Raw genomic sequence first — 21,701 nt, 5'->3', positions numbered from 1 at the left:
CGGGAGAAGTCTTTTCTGCTGTCCTTTAATAAACTTCTAATTTCTACTCTAAAAAAAAAAAAAAGAGCTTTGTAATGTTTTGAACAACCAATAAAAAAAAGGAAAAAAAATAAAATAAAAGTTTGGAGACAAATTTTTTTTTAATATTTATTTCTTAGGTGTAGATGGACTCAACACAATGCCTTTATTTTTATGTGGTGCTGAGGATCGAACACGGGTCCTGCCAGTGCTAGGCAAGCACTCTACCGCTGAGCCACAATCCCAGCCCCAAGACAAAAAATTTTAAAGATGACTTACTTATTAACTGAAGACTGGAGGCAGGTTGTCAGATAGTAATTAAAAAGCAGCCAGTTCAGTGGTTTCTCCAATGACTCTGAGCAAGCAAAAGTATTCCAACCAACTGAAAAAGTGGCAGCTGCCATCAAAGGAGTTTTGGGCCCAATTTTCCCCAGGTAATTTAGAAGTAGCATTCTAAAATGAGGAGAAACAGGAAACTTGGTGACAAATTTTTATATCTGTCAAAATGCCTAATTTCTTTTTTTAAAACTTTTTTTTAGTTCTAGATGGATACAATACCTTTATTTATTCATTTATCTTTATGTGGTGCTGAGGATCTAACCCAGTGCCTCACACATGCTAGGCAAGCACTTTAACCCTGAGCTACAACCCCAGCCCAAGATATGTCATTTCCAAGAGTAGACTATACTAATTATAGAGGAGAAAAATATAAACCAGTGTTTACATAAGCAAATATCTCTGTTCTTTCTTCACTTCATACACATATGTGTAATGCAGTTAAATATACTGTGGATGGGACACATACAGTTATTTCTGTACATGTTTCCTTCTATGAAGTAAAGCATGAGAACGCAAGAGAAATTCACGCAGGGTGTCAACTCAAATATGACTGCACATTGGAATCACCTGGGGAATTTGTAAAACTACCACTGATGTCCAGGTGGTATCCCAGAGATTGTAAATTGGTCTGGGTGGCCATCCTAGTTGCTGAGACACCCGTGTCCCCTACAGCAAGGCTCTGGAGGATTCTCCAGTCTAGAGTTAGACTTTCTGAGTTGTGGCAGAGCAACCGGCGCCTAAAATAACTTATTTTCTCTTCCTACTCCTTCCTGCTATTTGTGCTTATCTCCAGTCCCTTGTTTTCCTTTTATTTGATCAGTTTTCCTAATTCTATACTGGTAAGAAGGACAAGAACTGAATTTAATCTAATAATCTCAAAAATCTAAGCTTAACACGGTCAACTAAAAGAAAGGATGATGTACTAAATTCCATTTCTCTATTTTCTGTACTTAATATTTATTTATTATTATTTTTTCAATTGCTCAGGTTATAAAACAGGAAAAATAAGGAGAAATATTCTTCTTCACTCTTTTCCCCATACCCCAACCGAAGAATGACTTTCAGGGCGAATGTGATGAAATTTTAGAAGGAAAGTGGACATGTTGCTTTAGAAAATTAATTTAATTTTTAGTATTTAAAATTTAATATTCGCTATTAGCTAGATATAGCACTGTGGTTCACTAAGCCATATAAAGGGTCGTGCTTCCATTCCTGCAAAGGGATTTTTCTAGGGTTCTAGTTTTGGTGGTCCTACTTGTTCGGTTGAAGGTCAGATATTGCTAGGAGGCTTTAAATATATAAATTGCAAGGGCTGGAAGGGAGTAGAAAGACCTAGGAAGAGACATGACCAAACATGTTCAGGTAATCCGTGGTTTTACTCAGGAGCAAAATAATGCCAAGATGTTACCCCCCAAAAGGTTCTTTTACTTTGACAGAAACAAACAAACAACCATTTACTTACCCCATTACCAAAAGAAAAAAACTACAAGGAAGAAAAAAGAGAGTGAGATGGAGAAAGAACCCATGGATTAAGAGACTTAAGAGACATACCGATCCCAAGATGTGGGTGAACCTTATCTGGCTCCTGTATCAAATAAACTATAAAATCAAATAAATAAACAGACATTGTGAAAATATGAACAATGACTGAGTATTTGATAATACATTAATTTTGTTCAGGTAGGATAAGATAAATTTTTTTTTTTTTTTTAAAAAGAGAGAATCTGCTTTTTAGAGACAACATTAGAAATATTTATGTATTTACTTTTAAAAAATGTTTTTGTGCACCATTCCTGGAGATACTATAATACCAGGTTAATGCTTGGGTTAGACAGAGCAAGCCCCTATTCCATCTCCCTGCTCCAAAAATCCATTTACTGTATCATTCTTGGATAGAGGATGTATGAGATAGTAAACTGATGAGAACATATACTACACTTGATCTTAGATAAGGGGCCAAGAAATTATCCAAGTAAAATATTTATTTCTTAATTTTTGTAGTGCTGGGTATTGAACCCAGGGCCTCCTTCCTGCATACTAAGCAGACACCCTGCCACTGAGCTATATCCCTAGACTCAACTGAAATATGAATAAATGTTGTCTGAGATATAGTTAACAATTATGAGACTTGGAAAGGAGTGGGGAAGGAGAATACTACTGAGGAAACAGGATTATTTGTGAGCTGATAATTAATTGAAGCTGGATGGTGAGTTTATGGGGTGTATTTTTGTCTTCTATATATATTTGGAATGGCTATACATTTTTAAAGCGTATTTACCATCTCAATGGGAGACTAGAATCTGGATCTAAAGTAGCAAGGGGTCCCTGACTTGACTCAGCTATAGCTCAAAGCCTACATCTGGCCCCAGGCATCACAGGCTTGGGGATTACCGAGTCCATGGGGGCACTGGGCCTAAGAATCTTCCTCAGACTATGCTTTTGTCAGCTGCATCTCCAAAAGAAAAATGTGTCAAGCTTTAAAACACATCCCCAAGTGTTGTAAGGCCAGTTGGGACTGTGTCACAGTGCTAGGCAACTAGAAAGGATGCTTCTTTCAAATAATTTACAAGACATTAATATTCAACCAGCTGTAAAGGCTAATGGTCAAGTTCTGCCTTCAAGCACTGAGGCTTCAGTGTGGCATGAATAGGCATTTCCCAGGAGCTTCTGAATAAAGAATGTGGGCCTGTTTATATAAGGTCTGGCCTTAAAAAAAAAAAAAAAAGAAAAAGAAAGAAAGAAAGTCAAGAATGTATGATTAAGGGGGAAAAGTTCAGCTCTCACCCTGTCCTTTAGGCTTCACATTATGTGGAGGGAAGGAAAGAGAAACTAAATTCTGTCTGTTAAGGAAAATGAAGAAATTCTGCCTTTTTTCTGCATTGATTCAGATTTCTTCCTTTAGTAGGTCAGGGCAGACCTTCCATGCTAATGTAACAGATGTATTCTTGCCTTCTTAGTTTTATGTTTATCAGAATCTAAAAGGCTCTGGTTAAAGCCTATTTTTCAGAGTATGTCATTAATAAAGGCTGTTCACTTTCAAGCATACATACTCCTAAGATGTTGTGAAAACTGAAATGACAGATAAATCAATTACAAAATGAAGAAAAAGCATCTTTTTTAAATTTCAAGTGTTAACTGATTTTAAAAAGTACCTTTGGGGCTGGGGGAGTATAGCTTAGCGGTAGAATGCTTGCCTAGCATGCATGAGGCCCTGATCCCCAGCATTAGAAGGTAGTTTTTGGACAATAATGTAGGGAATCTGAAACAATAAAAAGCTAGATAATAAAATTTTGAATTTCCTTAAGCTCTCTCTCACTAGAACAAAAATACATAAATGATTAGTAGAAATAAGCCTAAATATTAAATATGGCAAATAAAAGTTCCAAATAAGCTCTAATGTAATGACAAATAGCACAAACCATTATAATAAAGCACCAGCTGGAATTAGAGGATTAACAACAAAATTTCAGTTTCTAGGAGAACATTCCACATTAAGCCCATTTGCCCAGCAACAAAACAAAACAAAACAAAATGCCACCTATGAAAAAAATAATTTGGAAGGCCACTTGAGAATTTCTGTGACTTGGAGTGATGCACATTGTGGAGATCAGGCTCTGCTGAGTGTACACGGTGTACAGAACAGCTGTTTTCAGACTGTGCCTAAACCTTTGTTACTCCATTTTATAAAGCAGTACTTTGTCATAAGCTACTCCATTTTGAGTTTAAGTGCTGAGGTGGAACAACACCACACTTTGTACAAATAAACCACCACCGTCTGCATGGCACAATCATAAGACACAAACTGATAAATAAATACTAATATGAATGACCACCGGTGAATGTATCAAATTGACTAGAAGCACAGGGATGCATGGGTGTATCGAACTCATACTGGAAAAGCCAGGCCCACAACTTTGTCAAACACATAAACCACCAAGTGATGCAACCCCCTCACTTGAGACCCATAAAAAGAGGAGCACCCTGAGACTGGGCTCAGCAGAAACTTGACCCGATCGCTGGTCACTCAACATGGGCCTTGCCCAGGAAAATCAGCACAGCCTTCCACCTCTGAATCTCTGTCCCCAGGCTTTAACAGAATGCAGTTTCTCCTGCCCTCGATGACCATGCAAGTCCCACTCCAAGCCAACATCTCAAGCCGACACACCACACTGACAATGTGAAACTACTGATGTCCAAACCTTGGCCTAGAATAAATTCCTGTGCTTTGACAGTTCTGTGCCCTGAACTGTCAGTTCTTTGGCTGATTCAGTAATCTTATCTGATCACCTACAGTGATTCTTTGCATTCATATCAGCTCTCTGCTTTTCCTCTCAATTCAGCCTTCTTTTTTTTTTTTTTTAAAGAGAGAGTGAGAGAGAATTGTTTCAATATTTATTTTTTAGTTATCGGCGGACACAACATCTTTGTTTTGTATGTGGTGCTGAGGATTGAACCCAGGCCGCACGCATGCCAGGCGAGCGCGCTACCGCTTGAGCCACATCCCCAGCCCTCAATTCAGCCTTCTGAACCCCTGTGGCTGCCCTCTTTCTTAGCCTTTCTGAAACATATATGTATATATCCGTGTAAAGTGTGATGTATGACTTGAGTATTACAGATACTAGGAATTAAGGTTGGAATAAAAGAACCTGTGATTGTCCAGCTTATGTCTACCAGGTAACGGACAAGTGTTTAGCAACACTGATAGAAGTGGTATAGCCTGTGAATTTACTGTTATTCCATAAATTCTGACATTGTGGAAAGACACAAATGTGTTTGGTCTATGTTTATGATATAGCATGCTCACAGCAAATATCATGCTGCAGGTTCAGCTTCCCCAGTATTCAAGGAGGATGCAGCCACAGCAATGGTGGGGAAGGTATGGAGACCAGAAGGCCAATGGGGTAGCAATGTGATACAAATCAGCTTTGTGGGGTTCAGATTCACAAAAGCGGGACTGCCCTGAGAAAAGACTGGTACCCTTTGATCACAGAGACTAACAGTCAAGGAAAATATTAAACTTCACCCAAATTAATTCCTTCCTTCCTTCAAACACGTGATAAGATATGATAAAAAACATTTATGTTAACACGTCTAGGAGGTAGCTAATAAGAACACTTCCCTCTTAGGTATTTTAGAAAGGGAAAACCTTACCCTCCCATTGAAACCCCAGCTGCCAGAAAAGGAGCAGAAGGGTACAGGCTGTGGACATGGTGAATAACTGTCTCCAAGTCTTCAGTGTTAGCACAACAGTAAGTCCTTGGCGTCTGCAAGCAGTGACAAGTAGAGCAAAAAAATTAAAATGTGAGGTTAATGATTTGTATAAAGCAGAAGTGTTAAAAAAAATGAGCAAGAAGTCATCAGTATGAAAAAAAAATCTTTGCACATTCTCTTAATAATAGTTTAACTTTTCATTTTCTATCTTGCAGTACATATATGTGCCATTTGGAGTGAATGTGAATTGGGTTGGTACTAACAAAAAGACTTTGGACATGCAAGAAGACTTGATGCAAATGGGACAAAACCATTACAAACACCTTCCGTTAAACACATACAATTTACTACACTCAAATGTGTCTCTACCTTAAGAAGAAGAGTCAATATAGGAAGAAAAAGTAGAATTATGGATTTTTTTTTTGTGTGTGTGTGTATGGTGGGAATGGTACTATGGATAGAACCAAGGTGTGCTTTACCACTGAGATATCTCTCCAGACCTTTTTATTTTTTAAAATTTATTTATTTATTCTAATTTGTTATGCATGACATTAGAATGCATTTCAATTCATAGTATACATATGGAGCACAATTTTTCACGTCTCTGGTTGTATACAAAGTAGAGTCACACCATTCGTGTCTTCATACATGTACTTAGGGTAATGATGTCCATCTCATTCCACTGTCTTTCCTACCCCATGTTCCCTCACTCCCCTTTGTCCTATCTAAAGTCAGACCTTTTTATTATTTTATTTTGAGACAGGGTCTAAGTGGCTGAGGCTGTCCTCACAATCCTCCTCCCTCAGCCTTGCTGGGGTTTACAGGTACGTGAAACTGTATGGCAAGGGTAGAATTATTTTTTAGAGAAAAAAATTTATATTGTCCCCAAAGCCAAAATAATTAGTTTTTAGAAAATACACAAGTAAGTAAAAAGTGCCTCACACATGCTAGGCAAGTGCTCTACCACTGAGCCACAACCTCAGCCCCAGTAAAAAGGCTTTCTAAAAGTGCCAACAAGTACTAAATTGTGGCACTACTTTCTCCACCCTGCCAATGAGAGAGTGAAGTTCCTGGGACTGCCTTTCCTCCAGATAAGGCAATAATATACAGTCTGACTTACCAAGTAAATATTTTCTTTTATAACAGTATTTATACGTAGCCCCAACTGTGCTACACTGCAACAGACACTTAAAAATGTTAAGCTATGTAAAGCTGATTATGCCTAATACATAATGCATCAAAATAAATGGTTTTCATGTGAAATTCTTCAATAAGGGCTTTGTTTATAGCAGGAAAGCTTCACAGATGCTTTGCTTGAGGTCTGGGAGGAGGGAACAATCCTCTACATAGAATATATGTGTGGGTATGTGAATAAAACATCTATATGAGAAAAATAATCTGAAATGTAATGACAAGAAGATGAATATGATAACATTATTCATTACTAATAAAAACACTGAAATCAGTTATCCTCACCACTCCAACTTTAATATTCCTATAAGCCATAATCATACTAAGAAGATTATACATCACCTACTGTTCAACCACTAATGTGTAGTTGGAGAAAATTACAGTTTTCAGCAATCCATCCAATTAACCTCATCCCTGATACACTACCTATTACATACTGCCATCTTTTCAATATGCAAATATGGAATGCTCCAAAAGACAAATATTAACCTAATTGTATTTGCAGTGGCTAACATTTACTGAATAATTAAATTTGTATCTACAAAAAAGTAAAGAAGATGCTATTATATCTATTTTAGAAGTGAGGAAACTGAATTAAGAAATTAATGACTCCTGTAACTTATTTTTTCTTTTTGGGTACCAAGGGATCAAACTCAGGGGCACTTAACCACTGACACACATCTCCAGCCCTTTTTTATTTTATTTTTTAATTTTGAGACTGGGTCTCGTTAAGTCCTTAGGGCCTCACTAAGTTGCTAAAGTTGGCTTTGAACTTTCGATCTTCCTGCCTCAGCCTCCCAAGCTGCTGGGATTATAGGTGTGAGACACTGTGCCCAGCACTCCTGTAACATTTTAACAGTAAGTGATTAAATTGAGATCGAAAAGAAAAAGAAAAGAAACAACAATCAAAACAAAACAAAACAAACAAAAAAACCTTTTGTGATTAAATGAACTTGAGGGGTACAAATTCAGTAAAAAAAAAAAAACTAACTAAAATAAAACAATACCTTCCACAATGTTTATTTGTAATGACTGCAGAATTTGTCATGATAATTTTAGGTGAAGGAATCATTCTTAGTATTTTTTTTTTTTTTGTACATGTCTATTGACACTGAATAGCCTTAAAGTTTCTGAACATATACAGGCTGTAAGTAAAGTATGTGTGTATGTCTGGGATTGTGTGCGCACATACACACACACACACACAAAGAATATAAGAAAAACAGACTATGGAAAATTGGGATTACAGAGTCTTAGTGCCAGAATGGACAACAGATGTCATCTGCTTCCTTATTTACATACAAGGAAATTCAGGCCCAGCAAGTTTGAATAATTTGCCAAAGGTCACAAGTTAGCAAAGTCTAGATTACATTGCAATAAGTAAACTAGTTCTTACAGAGTACCATGGTTCCATGAGATATATATCAAATAAATTAATACCTGGAATTCTTGGACATAGGTGCTTGTTTTTCCGTAAACACTTGTCTCCAAATAGATAACATTAAGATCAAAATGGATAATACTAGGGCTGGGATTGTAGCTCAGTGGTAGAGTGCTTGCCTAGCATGAGTGAGGCACTGGGTTCGATTCTCAGTGCCACATACAAATAAATAAAATAAAGGCCCATCAATTAAAAAAAAAAAGGATAATACTGCCAATGAAGTAGTGTGGCCTCCTGCCACTGGCTTTACACTAGATAAAGCAATATACAGCCTGATTTCTCAATTAAATCTTTTCTTTTACAATAGCATATCATAAAGCTCCAGTGTGTACACTTTAATATATGCCTTTTCCCCCAAAATTTTTAAAAATAACTTTATTTTATTTATGTACTTTTTTAATGTGATGCTGAAGCTCAAACCCAGTGCCTCCCATGTGCCAGGCAAGCACTCTACCAATGAGCCACAATTCCAGCCCTTCAAGTATTTTTTAAGCCGTAGGTGGATATAATACCTTTATTTTATTCATTTTTATGTGGTGCTGAGGCTAGAACCCAGTGCCTCACATGTGCTAGGCAAGCACTCTACTACTAAGCCGTAATGCCAGCCTATTTTTTTTTTTCTTTTTGGCACTGGGGACTGAACCCAGGGGTGCTAACACTGAGTATACCTAACCCTGTTTATTTTTTATTTTGAGACAGAATATTGCTAATTTGCTGAGGCTGGCCTCAAGTTGTAATCCTCCTGTCTCAGCCTCTCAAGTCATACTGAGATTACAAATGGGTGCTACCACACCAGGCTCACAATATACTGTTAACATAAGCTAACCTGATTATGTCTCAACACAGAATGACTCATCACTATGGATCAAAAGTTACCAGAACTGGAAATGCAGCAAACCTAGAACCTTTCCACATAGACTTTCTTTTGCCTGCTCCTCCTGGCATCCTAGATGGCTCCAGCCTGTTGGTTCCTACTGTCGCTGGCTGGCCATTCCTCACCCAGTTCCTGTCATTCTTCTTACAACCCCAAATGTGGGCATCCATTCTTAGGCTTGCAACTGCTTACCCTCTGGTCAATACCTAATTCTTGAAGGTGTTATCCACCTCTACAGCTTCATCAATGACTTCTATGCAATGATCAGACCAAATCTCTACTCTCACTTTTGTCATAAACTCCAGATCCAAATTTCCAAGTTCTAGCAGGCAGCTAGAACTTCTAGCTCTTGTAATGTTCCACTAGTACTTCAAATGCAAAATGTCCAAAAATAAACCCTTTCTCTTCATGAAAATTCCCATTACTCCTAAGTGCCCATTTTCCATAGGTGACACCTATATTTTCACAGTTAAAACTGTAGGTGACATTGCCCTCTCCCCAAGTGGTTGATAAAGGGTCAAGTCCTGCAGTTCTTCTTCCTCAGGACCTCTTGCAGGACACACTGGAAACTCCTCCTTTCTACTATACTAAATGTCTGGTAAACTGGGTTCTGTCAAAAGGGCACTTGAGGCAAGGGTGTAAGTGTGAGCAGCTTCATTCGGAAGGTGATGCCAAGTTTCTGCAGGGATATGGTGAAATGAGGCAGAAAAGGTAAGATGCCAATAAAGGAAATGTTATCAAGCAGTTTATGGCTATAGGCAACTAAGACTCAATTCCCTTGAGATCCTCTGGAAGAGGCTGGGGTTGTAGCTCAGCGGTAGAGCGCTCACCTAGCATGTGTGAGGCCCTGGGTTCGATCCTCAGCACCACATAAAAATAAATAAATAACATAAAGGTATTGTGTCCAACTACAACTAAAAAATAAATATTAAAAAAAAAAGAGAAAGAAAGAGAGATACTCTGGGACAATTTGTTGAATGTGACCTAAAATGATTCCAATAAGGAACCGGGGTTGTTGCTCAGTGGTAGAGTGCTTGCCTAGCATGTGTGAGGCACTGGGTTCGACTCTTAGCACCACATAAAAATAAATGAACAAAATAAAAGGCCCATCAATAGCTAAAAACTAAAAAAGATGATCCCAACAAGATGGCAAGGGAGGGCTGGGGATATAGCTCAGCTGGTAGAGTGCTTGCCTTGCATGCACAAGGCCCTGAGTTCAATCCTCAAAACCATCCCCCCCCCCACCAAAAAAAAAAGATGGCAAGGGAGTTGGGTTATTTATTCACCAATTCCCTTCAGTACCTGGCTGAAAGCTGCTCCTGGAGGAATTTGATTCCCTGGAACTTCTGGTCTACCCTTGAAACAGGCCTAGGTGGCTCTAGTAGCTAAGGAAACCCCTCAAAGACAGGCAGGTGCTTGCAGTTGGAAGCCCTTAGCAAAAGAATGGTAAGTGCCAAGAAGATAAGGTGTGGCACTGACAGTCTCTGCTACAGGCCTTTTTACCTCTCACCTAGAATGTAGCAATGACCTGGTAACTGGGTAACAACCAGCATTTCCTCATAGTCATCCATATTTCTATATTCAGTGCACTCTTGGATTAAACTTCTTAAAGGACACTTCCAGTTCTAGCAATGCAGTCTTTTTGCTTCACTGGATTTTCACTGCCAATGGAATTAAGTATAAATTCCTCAGCCAAGTGTTCGAGGCCTCCACCATAGGATGCTAAGTATTCTTTCCAGCTCTGCATTTTACTATATCTCTATGTGTCCAGATTCAGGTCAATGGGACACTGCTGTTTTCCTGCTGGCCAGGAAGCTTAATATCTTTGCCACCTGTGTAAACTTCATATGCCAGGTGTCACATACTGTCAACTTTGACTATTGAAACTCTGACTTGAACAAATGCCAGACAACAGGTCTGACATGATCCTGTCGCCTTATAGCTTTTTCCTACTTCTGCCCCTAATTGCCTAGTATTCCATGGGAGTCTATTACTTCCCTATTCACTTCTATCTCTGACAAACTGAACACTTGTCAAACACTTCAACACTTGTCAAACTAAACTCAAACAAACAGTACTGCAAGTGAGAAGTCCTGATCATTATGTTTCATATGCAGAACTAGGCCCTTATGTTATACAATCTCTTGCTATTTGATGGGCTCCAATGGGAATATCACAGGCCTTCTTTTCTTCATGGATCATGAGCCTAGCTGGGCACAGTGGTGCACACTTGTCACCCCAGCAACTCAGGATATTGAGGCAGGAGGATCACAAGTTCAAAGCCAGCATCACCAATTTAGTGAAGCCCAAAGCAATTTAGTGAGACCCTGTCTCAAAATAAAAAACAAAAAGGGCTGGGGATGTGGTTCAGTGGTTATGTGCCCCACTGGGTTCAATCTGGTAAAATGCTCCTGGGTTCAATCCCCAGAATGAGGAGGAGGAGGAGGAGGAGGGAGGAGGAAGAGGAGGAAGAGGAGGAAGAGGAAGAAGAGGAGGAAGAGAAGGAAGGAGAAGGAGAAGGAGAAGAAGGAGGAGGAGGAGGAGGAAGAAACAAACAGGACTGAAAGAAAAAACTTGGGTCCTATTAAAAAGTAATTCACTATAATTAGAAGCTCTTTAGACCAAAGACTAGTTAAGTCTCAGTTACTAGGACTACTAACACAACTAGCAACTATCTTATTGTGGTAATTCCTGTCTTTTGCCATGCTCCCAGGACAGAGGTAAATTAAACCACACCTAATCAGAAAAGGGATAAAGGAAGACCTGGCAAGATTCAGCTGGGTGGTAAAACTTCTAGGGTAAAATGAGGATGGGAAAGGTACTCTGGAAAAAAAAATAGAGAAAATCTAAAAGGCAGGACACCTTCTAGCAGATGTTTGGGCATAAATATTCTATAAATCAGTCAAATGTGGTATTGTACACTTATAATCCCAGACTTGGGTGACTGAGGCAGGAGGATATCAAGTTCAAGGCCAGTCTCAGCAATATATTAAGACCCTGCCTCAAAATGAAAATTTTGAGGACTGGGATGTAGCTGAGTGGTAAAGCACTCCTGGGTTAAATCCCCAGTACCAAATAAATAAAATGAAAAGAAATAAATATTTTATAAAATAGTTTGAATAATTTAACAGTAATTACAAACCAAAATTGTTCTGTTTAGTTCGTTCAACTGCAACTATGGTCAGAGAACAAGAATAATCACAAACTGTTTAATGGTTTTTAGAGGTTAATTTTTTAAAAAAATATTGATGGGAATAATGAAGTATAACTAATTCTTATGTAATAAGAAAATAACAATGTATGTACTTTGTATTTATCTGTGGTCTATATCTAATTTTCCTTCTTAATCAAGTAAAGGCTTCTAAAAAACAAAAAAATGACTTGAAAAAAATATTTCTTATCCTAGGTTTAGATGACCTGTTTCAGAATTTTAATTTTTTTTTTTACTAAAAAAGTTATTTTTTTTGTATTGACAATATTATTATTCTGAGTAATAATCTGACAAAATGCTCTCAATATTCTTATTTGCTGTTTCTTTTGGGATATTATTGATATTTTACCCACTTTGTATACATATCATTAATTATCCCTCCAAAATGAAAAAATAATTTTTTTTTTTTTGTCTAGAAACAAATTTTAAAATTCACCCTGTTAATCAGGTAGGCTGACCCTCCCTAGCTATTCTGGGAGGAGATTAATTTGCTAATCTGCAGTAGAGGACATAACTCAGAATCCTTCTCTTTCTCAGGGGTAGAGTTATCACACATCCTAAATCACATAGCCTAAATCAGGCTGTCAAGGATTTCAGTTTTCAGGCTGGGGATGTGGCTCAAGCGGTAGCATGCTTGCCTGGCATGCGTGTGGCCCAGGTTTGATCCTCAGCACCACATACAAACAAAGATGTTGTGTCCGCTGATAACTAAAATATATATTTAAAAAAAAATTTTAAAAAAGGATTTCAGTTTTCTGTCTAGTGAAAGGAAAACATAAAAAGACACATGTATCTTTTTAAAAACCATTTAAATTTCATGTGTATTTCATTGTACAAGTCTGATAATCATCCGGACTTTAGGATATTTCTTCTGATAGTCTTCTGTCAAGTATTTAAAAATCTGTACTCAAATATTTCATGACACTATTTAATGAACTCTGTAAACTGAGTGTACATGCCTGTAATTCCAAAACTAAGGAGGCCAAGGCAGGAGGATCACAAATTTGAGGCCAGCCTTGGCAACTTAGTGAGATCCTGTCCTCAAAATAAAAATGAAAATGGGCCAGGGTGTAGCTCGGTGGTAAAGCACTTGTGGATTAAATCCCTAGTACCATCCCGTAGACATACACAGAGAACCCTGCAATTCTTGTGTGAATATGGGTTCCCAAAAAGGAATAATGTTTTTATTATAGGACTAATTTTACTCTATAATTGATTTTTTTTTGGGGGGGGGTACTGGGGATTGAACCTAGGAGTGCTTAACCACTGAGCTCCATACCCATCCCTTTTTATTTTGAGATGGGTCTCACTGAGTTGCTTAAGGCCTTACTAAATTGCTGAAGCTGGCTTTGAACTTGTGATCCTCCTGCCTCAGCCTCCCGAGCCGCTGGGATTACAGGCGTGCACCACCATACCCTGCCTCTGTAATTGATCTCTACAGTGTGATTTGTTTTGGGTTCATTCTACCCAACGCCTGCCCAGTATCTAGTGAACTGTCCAAATTGTCCCCAGGACAATTGATCTTATTTTGGGGTATGAGTTCATCAAATAGGGAGTTGCAGAAAAGAAAAAGTACATGCCCATAAGGAAATCAGCAACTTTAACGCACAATCATTTTGACTAGTCATTGACAGACATATAAAATGACCAAGTGTACAAATTTGTCTGAGAGCTTGTTAATTTTTAAGAAAATAACTAACCACAAAACAAAGGGCCCCCAGGGCTATCCTGGTCAACTTGGGCCAACATGGCCTGTGTGCCACTTTCCTGTTTAATGTTTCAGTTGGCTCTGGCCAATGCTTACACAGTCATGCCACACAAGCTGCACCACAACATGAACCAGTTCAATAAACAGATGACAGTCCTTTTCAGTTCAGGTCACTCAGAGGCAAGTCTCATGTTCTTCCACAGCTGCGTTGGGAGCCTGACAAAGCTCACCTGATCCAGGGACGACTCACCATCTCACAGGGATTTTTATCCTTCTGCACATGACCTTCACTGGAGAGTGTTAAAAAAAAAAATATTACAGACACCTAGACCCGACTCCAGACCAAAAGAATCCAAATCTCCAGAGGAAGGGGTTCATGATTTGGTAATTTTCCAAGTTTCCCAGAGGATTCTAATGTGCAGACAAGGCTGAGAACCAATGCTCGAAAAGTATAGAGATGGGTGAGAGCTGAGCCAAGAGAGGAAGGAAACTGCAGTGACAAGAATGATAAAAACCTATCTAGAGTGACTTGGGAGAAGGTAAATCAGCTCATGAGCAGGGGTCTGAATCCCTGGGATTTCTTGCAATATTTGGAGGAGTGCTCCCAGACATAGAGGACCTGGTACATACAATAAATAGTAGTGAGCTAAGAAATTATTATTATATCTATTAAAATATAGTATTGTATCTTAATACTTCAATTGTATGTGTATATATGCACATGCGCACGTTACTAAGGATTGAACCTAGGACCTTGTGCATGCTAGGCAAGTGCTTGACTACTGAGCTACATCCCTAGTCCTATTTATTAATTCATTTGGTACTGGGGATTGAAATGAGGCATGCTCGACCACTGAGCAATATTCATAACATTTTTTTTTAATTTTTAAAATCTGAGACAGTGTTTCACTAACACTGTCTTGCTAAATTAACCAAGGCTGATCTCTAACTTGTGACCCTCCTGCCTCAGCCTCCTGAGTAGCTGGGATTACAGGTATTCATGCCCACTTTAAAATTCTTTGATTATTTAAGCTTTCTCCCACAACACTAGGAATTGAACCCAGGGCGTTGTGTATGCTAGGCAAGCTCTCTACCACAGCTACACCCTCAGCCTGTTTTTATTTTGAGACAGGATCTCCCAAAATTGCTAAGGCTGGCCTTAAACTTGCCATCCCCCTGTCTTGGCCTACCAGTCTCTGGGATTACAGGCCTGTGCCACTGTGTCCTGAGGCTCCAGCTTCATCATGCCATAAAGACAGTTTCTTAATCCTTTTTGAAAACTCGGGAGGGGGAAGAGCTTTAAATCCCTCCTAACACCCTCCATGGAAAAGCTAAATAGGCAAGGATCAGATTGCTCCAGATCTGAATCCTTAACTACCCAAAGTGTGTGAAGCTGAAGAGAAAAACTCTCTCTGAAAACATTCCTTACATCCCCCTCAGTATTCAGTCCCACTTGACTGAAAGCCAGTACCGAAAGGTCTAGATACCACATTGGACAGTCTGAGTTCCTGCTCTACAGCCATTGATCAGTTTTCCTGATCTCAGATTAGTCACCCACCTTCCCCAGAGGTGTCCTTCATCTGTCAATTAAGTTTCTGGGACTGAGAACCTCTGAAGTAAAGCCATTCAAAGGGCCAGCACAGGATGAGATACGGGGCTGGCCTTAGGAGTGTGAATTAGAATTTGCTTCCGCTAACAGGAGAACAGAAGTCAGTTTACATAAACAGTGTGCAGGGAGTTGGTTTACATTATTATCATCATTTTTTAAAAATTAACAATTCACTGAAAAATATTTTAGCCAGGTGGCGCATGCCTGTAACTGCAGTGGCTCAGGAGGCGGAGGCAGGAGGATTGCCAGTTTCAAAGCCAGCCTCAGCAACTTGGCAAGGCCCTAAGCAATTTAGTAAGACCCTGTCTCAAAATAAAAAATAAAAGGGCTGGTGCTTGTAATCCCAGCGATTTGGGAGCCTGAGGCAGCAAGACTGCTAGTTCAAGGCCAGCCTGGGCAATTTAGCAAGACCCTGTATCAAAATTAAAAATTTTAAAAGGGCTGGTGATATTAGTCAGTGGTAAGTCACCCCTGGGTTGATCTCCAGTATCACACACATGCACACAAAGTAATACATAGAAGGGTCGTCCATCCATGTTGTAGCATGTATCAGCACTTCATTCTTTTTCTAAATTTATTTTTATTTTTGGGTACCAGAAATTGAACTCAGAGGGGTTTAACCGTTAAACCACATCCCAGCCCTTTTTTTTTTTCCCAAACATTTTTTTTTAGTTGTAGATGGATATCACATCCCTCTTTTATTTATTTTTTTATGTTGTGCTGAGGCGGGAACCCAGTGCCTCACACATGTGAGGCAAATGCTCAACCACTGAGCTACAACCCCAGCCCCCATCCTAGCCCTTTTTATTTTAAAACAGGTCTAAGGTGCTTGAGTCTTGCTAAGTTGCTGAAGCTGGCTTTGAACTTGCGATCCTCCTACCTCAGCCTCCTGAACTGCAGGGATTACAGATGTGTGCCACCACGCACACCCAGCCTTCATTCCTTTCTGATGAGTACTAATATTCCATGATATGGATATATCCCATTTTATCTATGCCTTCATCCATTATGGATATCTGGGTTGTTTCTACCTTCTGGCTATTATGAATAATACTGTTAAAAATACGTGTGTTCAAGTTTTTGTGAGAACATATCTTTTCATGTCTCTTCCAGTGATGTTTAACTTTGTAGGAACTGCCAAACCTGTTTCCAAAGTGGTGAGGAGACTTTTCTTGCTGGCCCTAGACACATAGAAGTATGTATGTCCCCGTAACAACAGCAACAACAACAAAAACCAAGGGGCTCATAGGCAGTTTTCAACAAACTCAATTTTGTCTAAATTCTTTGTAAATTATCATTCCTAGGCTAAATTCAGAAAGTAATTAGTAATATAAGGAAGTTTGTGGATAAGTTGGATTCTTGGATTCCTATCCTTGAAAACCATCCTACAAGGACAGAAGAAAGGATTCCCATCTACTCCAAGGGCCCCAAGAACCCTGCAAAAATATGAGGTTCCATGTACTGAGCCTGGGCTGTCTGTTTCCTACAGCAAACAGATGCAGGGAGGTGAGGCACAGGCTTCTTATTTCCTAGTGAGAAAGGCCTCAACCCTCAGTGACTCATTAATGAGGGCAAAATGGTACTGGAAATTTTCTGCTTCCTCAGTCGTCTGCAGGAGCCATGATAATCCTTATAAATTCTAAGTATATCTCTGACATATTTCAGCAAAGCCTTTACTCTTGCATTTGTCTACTACTAGGGAAACTGCTTACCCCAAATTCCATTTCACTGTTGCTAGTTCTTTTGGGTTAATTTCAGTTAGGGACAGTTTCTTCCTGTTTGATATTTGCTGATTCACCTTTTGTTCTTTTTTATGCCTACCTAAGATCTTTCTTACTCTGGGTCTGAGCCAGATTAAATCCTTTCTGGAACAAGAAGAGGTATAAATAAACTTAAGAGTTTCTCTAGTCTGAAAGAGTAATTATTCATAGCTGTGAGACAGAAAGAAGAATTACCAAGGAATCTGTCAAAGTTAGCTCTAATATTCAATACTGGCATCTTGTTTTTGTGAACCAATTTAAGACATAATTAAAGACATTGAATGACCAAAATATAATTTTAACTATATCCTTTCAGAATAACTACTTTAACAAAGAAATTTAAGAGAGAAAATTCATTATAATTAAGTATATGCTTCTTGTACACCGATGAACTAATGAGTTAATACAACAGCAATTATGCCTTAGAGATAAAAAGCTTTATTTTACAAGATATTTTTAGACTTGTTATTCTGTGTGAACTTCAAACATCCTTGTGAAATGGCGCGTGTATACTATCATCATTTTCAGGTAAAAAAAGAGACAGAGAGGTTATTTAACTTGTACTCTATCACTTAGCTGGATAGTGGTAACAGAATTTGAATTTGGGGCTTCTTAGAGCTGTATCCCCCAACCTTTTTCATTTTGAGACAGGGTCTTGCTCTTTCTGCCTCAGCCTTCTGAGTAACAGGGATCACAGGCATTTGCCACCACATCCAGCTATTTGTTGTTTTCTAAGATTCTATCCATAGACCTCTTCTCTTTAATTCTACAAACCCTCCTCAAGGGATCTCAGCCACTCCTGGGCTCCAACATGTATCTGCTCACTGACTGCCCCAATCTCCATTTACAGCCTTCATATCTCTCCTTGGAGTCAGTGCATGTATCCAAATGTTTACTAGAAAATCCCACCTGGATAATCTAAAAGCACCCTAACTATCTGCTTTGGTTTTAATGTGTCTCCCAAAAGTTCTTCCAAATTTGTGTTTGGAGGTAGGGCCTTTGGAAAGTAATTTGGATTAGATGAGGTCATGGGTGTAGGACCCTCACGATGGCATTAGTGGTTTGATGAGCAGAGAAAGAGAGACCTGAGCTGGCACACTTGCTGTGTCTCACCATGCAATGATCACTGCCATGTTATGATGCAGACAGGAGGCCTTCACCAGATGCCAAGCAGATGCTGGCACCATGCTCTTGGATTTCCCAACCTTCATAACAGTGAGCCAAATAAATTTCTGTTCTTTATGAATTACTTCATCTCAGGTATTTTGTTATGGCAGTGGAAAACAGAATAACACAACATCTAAAAGAGAATTTATCTTTATCACATCAAGTTCTTTTAAATTCTCCTAACTTTTCTATTTCAGCAAATATTAGCACCTCTTATCCACTAGCCAATCTGAAAATGTTACCCTTGACTCCCCTCTTTTCACTTCCCTCAAGACAATTAATACTGTTCTTTTGGTCTCACGAATTCATTCATTTCTGTTCTCTCCTCTCTATTCCTTCGACGTCTATTTTCAAACTCCAAACTCTAGGTAGGTCTGTAGTGACTGCTTTCTAATGGTCTTCCAGCCTCCAGCCCCTTCCCCCACATTCTCTTTTCTACACATCACTGCCATGGTTCTTCTAAAACATTAACATGATCAAATTAGGCCCCTGCTTCCAAGTGGCATTGGTTCAATACTGTTTCTTAGGATTCTACATACGATTTTTCAAAATCTGACTCTACTCTTATAGAATAAGTCCTGTTACTTCCTGAACAGTAAGAGGGAGTTTAGCATAATGGTCAAGAACACAAGTACAGGGGCTGGGGATGTGGCTCAAGCGGTAGCGTGCTCGCCTGGCATGCGTGCGGCCCGGGTTCGATCCTCAGCACAACATACAAACAAAGATGTTGTGTCCACCAATAACTAAAAAATAAATATTAAAAAATTCTCTCTCTCTCTCTCTTAAAAAAAAAAAAAAAAAANAAAAAGACTGCAGTTGTCTGTCCAGAAACCAGAGCAAGTTATCTCAGAACTAAGGAATGAGTTGCAGAAGAAAGATGCACTGGTGCAGAAGCACTTAACACAGCTAAGGCATTGGCAGCAGGTGCTGGAGGACATCAATGTGCAGCACAAAAAGCCCCACAAAGTCCCCCAGGGCTCCTTGGCCTAGCTGAAGCAGGTGTCTGTCAATATCCCTGCACCTCTGAAGCATACCTGAGAGAGGTCTGGCCTACAAGGTAGCCTTCTGCAGATAGTTCCTCCAGACCTGTGTGTGTGGACATGGCATTTTAGAAGAACTATTTGCCAGAGAATGAGTTGGTGTTCATTTTATTTCCACCTAAAATTTCCCCAATTTTTATGAGCTGTTCATTACTTGAGTACTTTCTAAAAGGCTTGGTAAACAAAGTGAGGTTTCGTTTTGTTTTTTCTGTAGCAAAGTTTAGACTATTAGTTTGCCACAGATTTTTTTCTTGATTTTTTTGCTTGTTTTTAAAATTATATATATATATATTCCCCCAGTTGTTAATTTGTTATGATCTGAGGGGGAAAATTAAAGTACTCCTAGAATCAGGGGAGAAGGTATTTGGTTTTAGGCTTTTTACGATTACTACAAATCCATGGTAGTAGAGAAAAATATGTAAATTTGCTGTCTCAAGACTTTGAACTACCTCAAGAAGAGGAATCTAATGCAATGTTTTTTTCCTTAATATTTTTTTAGTTGTAGTTAGACACAATACCTTTATTTCATTTATTTATTTTTATGGGGTGCTGAGGATCAAACCCAGCACCTCACACATGCTAGGCAAGCACTCTACCACTGAGCCACGACCCCAGCCCTAATGCAACATTTGTAAGGCTTCCATAGCAGTACAGAGTGCAGATATTTTGTAAATATGTCAGAAAAAGAAGGGTTAAAGTATGCTAGGTTAGTGCAGTAATATTACAGTAGATCCTTAAGTTGACACTGCCTTTTGTTTGGGTGAGTATATGTGTTGTGCAGTGTTTGCTGTATTAGGAGCACGACATGCTGGAGGTCTCGCAGTAATGAACCAGTGTGAGGAACAGAGCAGACCCAGTCTCCCTAGCGTGACAGCTGGGACACAAGTGATGGACAAGGGGGTCAAAGCTTGGTCTGATTCTTTTTCTTTTGAGTTTTGTTTTGTTTGCTTGTGTTTTTGTTTTACTTTTTGGAGAAAAGGCAGTTTACATGAAGGAAGGTTCTTGCTCAATGGATTTGATTCCAAGAACCTAGAGCCTTGGGGTGGAGGGTGACCTGCAGAGTGATCCTCGGCTCCTTCACCTCCACAGAGAGCATGGGGATCCTCTGTGGGGAAGGTATTTTGCCCTCTTGTCAGAAGAGGTTTTCTTTTCTGTTTTATGCAACTCTTAGATTATATCCCTTCGGCCAGTACAAACACTCCTCTGTCTTCTCAATAGTCAGTATGTCTGTGGCTGTGTCTCGGTTCATTTTGTCCTTTCCAACCCTGGAGATCCCTCCCCATGAGCCTCGATATCCACTCATGTTCCTGGTGTGGCCTGGATGCCACCTGGTCCACAAAGCGCCCACTCTATTCCAGGGCACAGGACTTTTATTCCTTCCATTGTCTTGTGGGTTAGTGAATGGTTCTTTTTCTGTGCCCCTTGCTGCATTGTATACTCATGGGAAATAGGCATTACTCCCCTGGGATATACAGGAACATGTATTTTGTACTCCTTCTGTATATACATATTACTCATTTTGTTTGTGAGGATGATACTTGGCTTGTGGACCTATGACCTGTGATGACTAGCCTGAGGCCAGCATATCTCCCTTTGGTTGGAATGTATAGGTCAAAATTTAAAAGTTATTTTTTACTCATAAGGGTTTTAACCTGATCATCTCATGCTAATTAGAAGCTCTGATTGGCAGCTTTAAATTTCTTAATTAAAAACTTAAATAAATGCCCAGTGTTGATGGCACACACCTGTAATCCCAATGGCTCAGGAGGCTGAGACAGGAGGATCACGAGTTCAAAGCCAGCCTCAGTAAAAGCCATGTGCTAGCAATTCAGTGAGACCCTGTCTCTAAATAAAATACAAAACAGGGCTGGGGATGTGGCTCAGTGGTTGAATGCCCCTGAGTTCAATCCCTGGTATCCCTGCCACATACCCCTTAAAATAAACTAAGTTTGAGGCAGTCTTTCAATGATAAAAGTGTTTTTGGTGAAAAGATCAGAAACTGTTCTACTTGGTGCTTAATGAAAATGTTTTGAATTAATGTATATACAAGTTATTGTCATTTCTTTATATGAATTTATCTGTCAAATAAATAATGATTTTTCAATATTGAAAAAAAAAAAAAAAAAAAAAGG

General features: G+C 39.1%; 1 protein-coding gene and 1 non-coding gene across 5 annotated transcripts in view; both read right to left on the bottom strand.

The window, feature by feature from the left end:
* Abhd3 (abhydrolase domain containing 3, phospholipase) overlaps window positions 1-21,701 on the bottom strand; it is a 50,822-nt gene that overhangs the window by 6,503 nt on the left and 22,618 nt on the right. For 2 of the 4 annotated variants that reach the window (XM_015482492.2, XM_048806449.1), the window contains exons 5-6: window positions 5,509-5,621; window positions 298-471 (exon numbers count right to left, since the gene is read on the bottom strand). In XM_015482492.2, the coding sequence (XP_015337978.1) occupies window positions 298-471; window positions 5,509-5,621 (287 nt within the window). The remainder of the gene's footprint in view (window positions 1-297; window positions 472-5,508; window positions 5,622-21,701) is intronic. The other 2 variants (XM_048806450.1, XM_015482493.2) reach the window with 2 other exon arrangements.
* LOC125617819 lies at window positions 2,135-2,325 on the bottom strand. Its single transcript, XR_007348932.1, has one exon. It is a non-coding gene; the product is annotated as a U2 spliceosomal RNA (small nuclear RNA).

This window comes from Marmota marmota, unplaced genomic scaffold, assembly GCF_001458135.2.
Source record: "Marmota marmota marmota unplaced genomic scaffold, marMar, whole genome shotgun sequence".
Lineage (NCBI taxonomy): Eukaryota > Metazoa > Chordata > Mammalia > Rodentia > Sciuridae > Marmota > Marmota marmota.
Note: the sequence above shows the minus strand (reverse complement) of the source record. Positions and strands in the feature narration are given on the sequence as shown.